The 4867-nt window shown below is 35.2% G+C and overlaps 1 protein-coding gene across 2 annotated transcripts; it reads right to left on the bottom strand.

Annotated features, from left to right (window-relative positions):
- Nucleotides 1-1147: 1147 nt before the first annotated feature.
- On the bottom strand, nucleotides 1148-3428 carry LOC113753207 (UDP-glycosyltransferase 74C1-like). Of its 2 annotated transcripts, XM_027297311.1 has the most exons (3): nucleotides 3093-3428; nucleotides 2753-2997; nucleotides 1148-2091 (listed from the first exon to the last, which is right to left on the bottom strand). In XM_027297311.1, coding segments are annotated over exons 1-3 (978 nt in total). In that variant the 5' UTR covers nucleotides 3094-3428; the 3' UTR covers nucleotides 1148-1359. The 2 variants fall into 2 exon arrangements, with proteins under 2 accessions (XP_027153112.1, XP_027153111.1); XM_027297310.1 differs by having other exon boundaries at nucleotides 2753-3428.
- Between the last annotated feature and the right edge of the window lie 1439 nt (nucleotides 3429-4867).

The following is a 4867-nucleotide window of genomic DNA, read 5'->3' as shown; positions in this document are numbered from 1 at the left end:
TTAGAAACTTTGGAACCTTTGAGAATGTATGAGAAAAATTGGGTGCAAAATACCTCCTTTTATAAAACCCAACCAACGGCTAAAACCAACCAACCAACGGCTCTTTGAGGGAAAAGGTAGGCTAAAAGCATCAGACACCATTGAGGGGCATTGTTGTCTGCTAAAACCAACGGCCCTTTTCGTACGGTAAATTCGAAATCTTAAAGTTTTTAACGGTGCAATTGCTGACGGAAGGGGTAAACTGAGGAAAAACAAACGTTGGGGGGTAAAGTGAGAAACGGCCTATACTTAAATGGGATAAAGTGCGATTAACCCTATATAAATCCATAACCAGAGCGCATTCAGCTTATAAACAAAACAAATTCGAGTAAATGGATATGCTACCTATTTGTAACCTAAAAAAACAGATCGAATCTAGGTTAAGGCCCAATCTGTTGATAGCCTTACAGCCCATGCATCTCATAAAAAGCATCAAGTTTTAGAGTATACTATCCATGTATTCATATTACTACTAACTTGTGTTTTGGATTAAAGTGAAAATTTCAAAATTTAGAAGTGTTTGATAACCTCATTAAATACTTAGACGTAATGCATTCGGTGATTTTTTTTTTTTTGGTTAGATTGGATTCATATCGAATTTGCTTACATTTGATTACAATATGACTGACTCAATTTGTATACAAAATTTTAAGTGGAAGGTATATTTAATTTGCTAAATTGTTGAACGTACAATAATACTCGCTCAAAAAAGCTCTCACACACCTTTCGTGATTCCCTAAAATTCAGCTCTTGATGATGTGTAATGGATCTTCTATCTCACTTCGTATTCCACTCTATGTCCTACTTTTTTATAGTATATTGGTATTTCTCTTTCATAAATATCATATTTTAATTCTGTTTTGTTATTTTATTATCAAATAACTACTAACACAGTAAAAAAATACAACGGTTTCAAAAGGCAATATATAATAGGAAATCACAAAATATAGCAGAAAATGCTTAAAAAAACTCATTTTTTTTGTGTATTTTGATTTTTTAACTTTGTTAAATTCATTAAAAAAATTTCACTACTCAGTTAACAGTTATTGGATCTTAAGAAAATAAAAAAGAATTAAAATATGATATTTATAAAGAAAACATCACAATATAACAAAAAGTGAGACAAAGAATGGAATAAGAGCAAAGCAGAAGACCCATTGCGCATTATGCCTTGACTAACATGGCAATTCACATGCTCATTGCTAGTCCGACAAAAATGATAGCTAAAATTCATTCATAGTAAATATCACGAAATACAAGTCAATGAAGATTAAATAGATAAACAATACAACCCACATAGGGTTCTCAAGGACAAGATGATCAAGAGGAACTCGTCATCTTGCTTACAAAGTAATTGAGATTTGTATCTGAACTTCCACCCTCACTAACTGCCTCTTTAGCCAAATTGGAAAACTTCATAGCATTTTCCTTTATTTCTTTTCCCGCCTCTCCTTCCATTACCTCCTTAATGCATCGTCCAATTTCTTCCCTTGTTGCAAGTCCATTCCTATCATGCTTCACTCTAATCCCCACCTTCCAAACATCCTGGATAAACTTAGCATTTGGTTGTTGATCTATAAATTGTGGCATTGCCACTATCGGCACTCCTAGGCTTATAGCTTCAAGTGTTGAGTTCCAACCACAATGTGAGAGAATGCACCCCACAGCCTCGCTCGAAAGTACTTCCAATTGCGGAGTCCATGGGACGAGAAGGCCTCTATCAGATGCTTCTTCTTTAAAATTTTTTGGCAACTTTTCAGCCTCAAAATGTTTGACAGACCATAAGAAATGGTAGTTGCTGTTCTTCAAAGCCAAAGCAAGTTCCTCTAATTGCTTTTCACCGAAACTGGCAGACCTCACGCTACTTAACGATGCGTAAATAACTGACCTGGCTGGTTTGCTATTTAGCCAATTTAAACATGTTGAGGGGTCATTGTCTGCTGAAGCGATTCCATATTCTTTGTCATCTACAACTCTCCTATCCAGGTAGAAAGTGGGAACTGTTGGCCCTACTGTCAGAACTGGCAAGTGTTTGGAAAATTCATCCACCACCTGTGCCAAATAAAACAGAGAGGGGATCAAATTTTACAATTATTTGTAGCTTCAACATGATTCTGCGTTGAATGAGTTAGATAAGCAACGAAGGATAATGTCAAACCATTCATACATCATCATTCCATGAAGCTAAGGAATATCAAAATCACAAATTCATCAGTCTAGATGAACTTCTGGATACTCTAAAGACTATGAATGATCTGCGTCCTATGCTTGATATAGTATGTTTGAAAACTTTGTCTGATTTTAGTTGCAAAATTTTCACTTAATGAACCTCCTTAGTAAGTAGTATCCGTCAGCAGCTTCAACTAGCAAAAGATTCTGTTTATGGCCTAACTAGGAACCCATTGAAAAGCAGTAAAAAGCCCACCTGCATTTCTCTGGAACTGCCTTGTGCAATTTCCAGTACAGAAATAAATCAAGCACACCCGTCAGATTGAAGAAATTCAACAAAGAACATGTCTCTGTTAAGCCACAAATTGTTTTGTTCTGAGTATTTAGTCTATCTCATGAGAAATGCTGAATTTAGTTCATACACCGAGACATCTAAGAAAGTGTTTAACATAAAGTAGAAAAGAAAGTGATGGAACCACAGAGAGATACAAATACAAGTACAAAGGAATCTCAATCAAACAAAATTTCTGATTACAAGACTCACCTTCTTTTCCAGCTCATAAAATGTGTTGACAAGGACATAATCCGCCTGATTTACATTTGAGAACTGCGTACATACGTATGCAAAATGATATGGTATATTACTGCCAAAATAAGGAAGATCTTGATGTTCAAGTGGTGGCAATCCTGGAATCAAGACTGGAAACTCAGTGACTGGATTAGTCAGCTTTCCATGAGAGAACTGGTGCATTATGTAGTTTACACCACATTGATGAGTGAAGGAAGCCACTGCAGGTAAACCAATTTCTTTACAAAGATCAAGCACAAAAGGTAGCAATGAATCATAGATGATGAAATCAATTGGAGTCCCTAAGGATTCATACTTCTTCAGGAGTTCAAGAATTGATTGTGAGCCAACTTCTTTAAAGCGAGCCATGGAGATTGGGACAGGGTCAGTGAAAAAGAAGCCACCTTCATCATAGCCATCTGATATTATGTCAATCTGGACTTTGTCTGATTTTGGAAACGAAACTTTGGAGGTGAATTTGGTGATGGTTAGTGTGGCTTTCAGCCCTTTACGTACGAGTTTCTTACATAACTGAAGCATAGGATTTATGTGGCCCGCACTTTGAAATGGAATAGCCAAAACATGAGCTTTGTACTGTTTCTCTCTGTTTTCCATCTCCTTTGCAGTTCACTTTTTTGCACGGAAAAGCAATTTGACTGAAATGTTAGAACAAGTAGAAAATAACATAACTCCAATGTTGTCAAATATGTAGATTTCAATTGGTCAAAATTGGAAAACAAGCAAAGGGAATAAATTAGTAAAAATCAATAGATGTATATTTGCTTACCTAAAAGTAAATGACAAGTTAGATAGAAAATTTGAAAAAACAAAGAAAAGTTCAAGCGATTTCTAGGTAGAGAATTCACAGGAGAAATGGTATGGTAAACTAAATAATTGTGTCTTTAATTAGTGGAAGACAAGCATGCACCGGTAAGGTATACAATTCAAACTTAGTCATTCATGCAATGAAGAGTAATTTCAGCCAATTTTTAAGGAACTTGGGCTTAATTGCATTGGGCCATTGACCTGATTAATTCACTACAAATCATCTCGGTTCAATCAGGTTAACAGCTGAACCAGCAGCGGTTCTTCCTAGTTTACCAAAATTGATGAACAATTTTTCACCATATCAGGTTTTACACTTCCCAAGATTGGAAGGTAGAGGAGTTGAGGGTTTAACTGGTTGGGCCAAGCTAGGTTCCAAACCATGGTTTGCACCCCAAATGATTGGCGTCCAAAATAACAATTATTTGAAAAAAATTGGTAGAGTTACAGCAGGGCAAAGGACATAATAATGATGATACCAACAAAGGTTGCTCATTTTGAGCTGGAAGCAAGATTGTTCATTTTGGGTCTAAGGATCGACAGTGTATATTAAAATTAAGGATTCCTATACCTAATTACCTAGTGATCGGTAAACCAAAATGAAATCATTAAATTTTGGGTAAATTACTTATACCTCCTACGATTTTACATAATGCTAGATGGCCTCCTTTAAGGTTTAAAATAGCCACATAACTCACCTATAGATTTATGTAAAGTGAAAAATGGACAGAATGCATAATCAGTTACGACATTTATATTAAATACGCTCTAAAAGCATGTGTGGTAAAATCTTAATCTCCTTGTAGCCCCTCTTATGATTTTGTATAAATATCCACTTTACCCCTCTGTAATTTTTGCATTTATCCACATAACCCTCTTATACTTTTGTACAAGATAGTTAAACCATCGATTGATCTAGCATTTAAGTAAAGGCACTATTGATATTTCAATTAATGATATTACATAGGCTATTTTTTTGTTAATTTTCCACTTTATATAAAATCATAGGGAAGTGAAGTGGATATTTTGAAACATTAGGGGGATTATATGGTAATAGATGAAACCATAAGGGGATTATATGTAATTTACCCTTGAATTTTATCCCTTATCATTTCCCACTTATGTTTCAACTTGATTTAACTCTTCAATAGAATGAAATCCATTCCAATGCCAAACCAAACAAATGAGGGGAGATGACGAAAGACCATATCCATAATGAGGTTTAGAATTCAGGTTCCAATTTTGATTCCGAAGAAACAAAGCAAA

Source organism: Coffea eugenioides, chromosome 11 (genome assembly GCF_003713205.1).
Source record: "Coffea eugenioides isolate CCC68of chromosome 11, Ceug_1.0, whole genome shotgun sequence".
Lineage (NCBI taxonomy): Eukaryota > Viridiplantae > Streptophyta > Magnoliopsida > Gentianales > Rubiaceae > Coffea > Coffea eugenioides.
Note: the sequence above shows the minus strand (reverse complement) of the source record. Positions and strands in the feature narration are given on the sequence as shown.

Excerpts from the sequence above, each read along its gene's own strand:
- LOC113753207 (XM_027297310.1), bottom strand. The coding sequence starts at position 3,391 with ATGGAAAACAGAGAGAAACAGTACAAAGCTCATGTTTTGGCTATTCCA. Across the intron at positions 2,092-2,752 it reads TTTATGAGCTGGAAAAGAAG|GTGGTGGATGAATTTTCCAA; the intron begins GTGAGTCTTGTA and ends TATTTGGCACAG.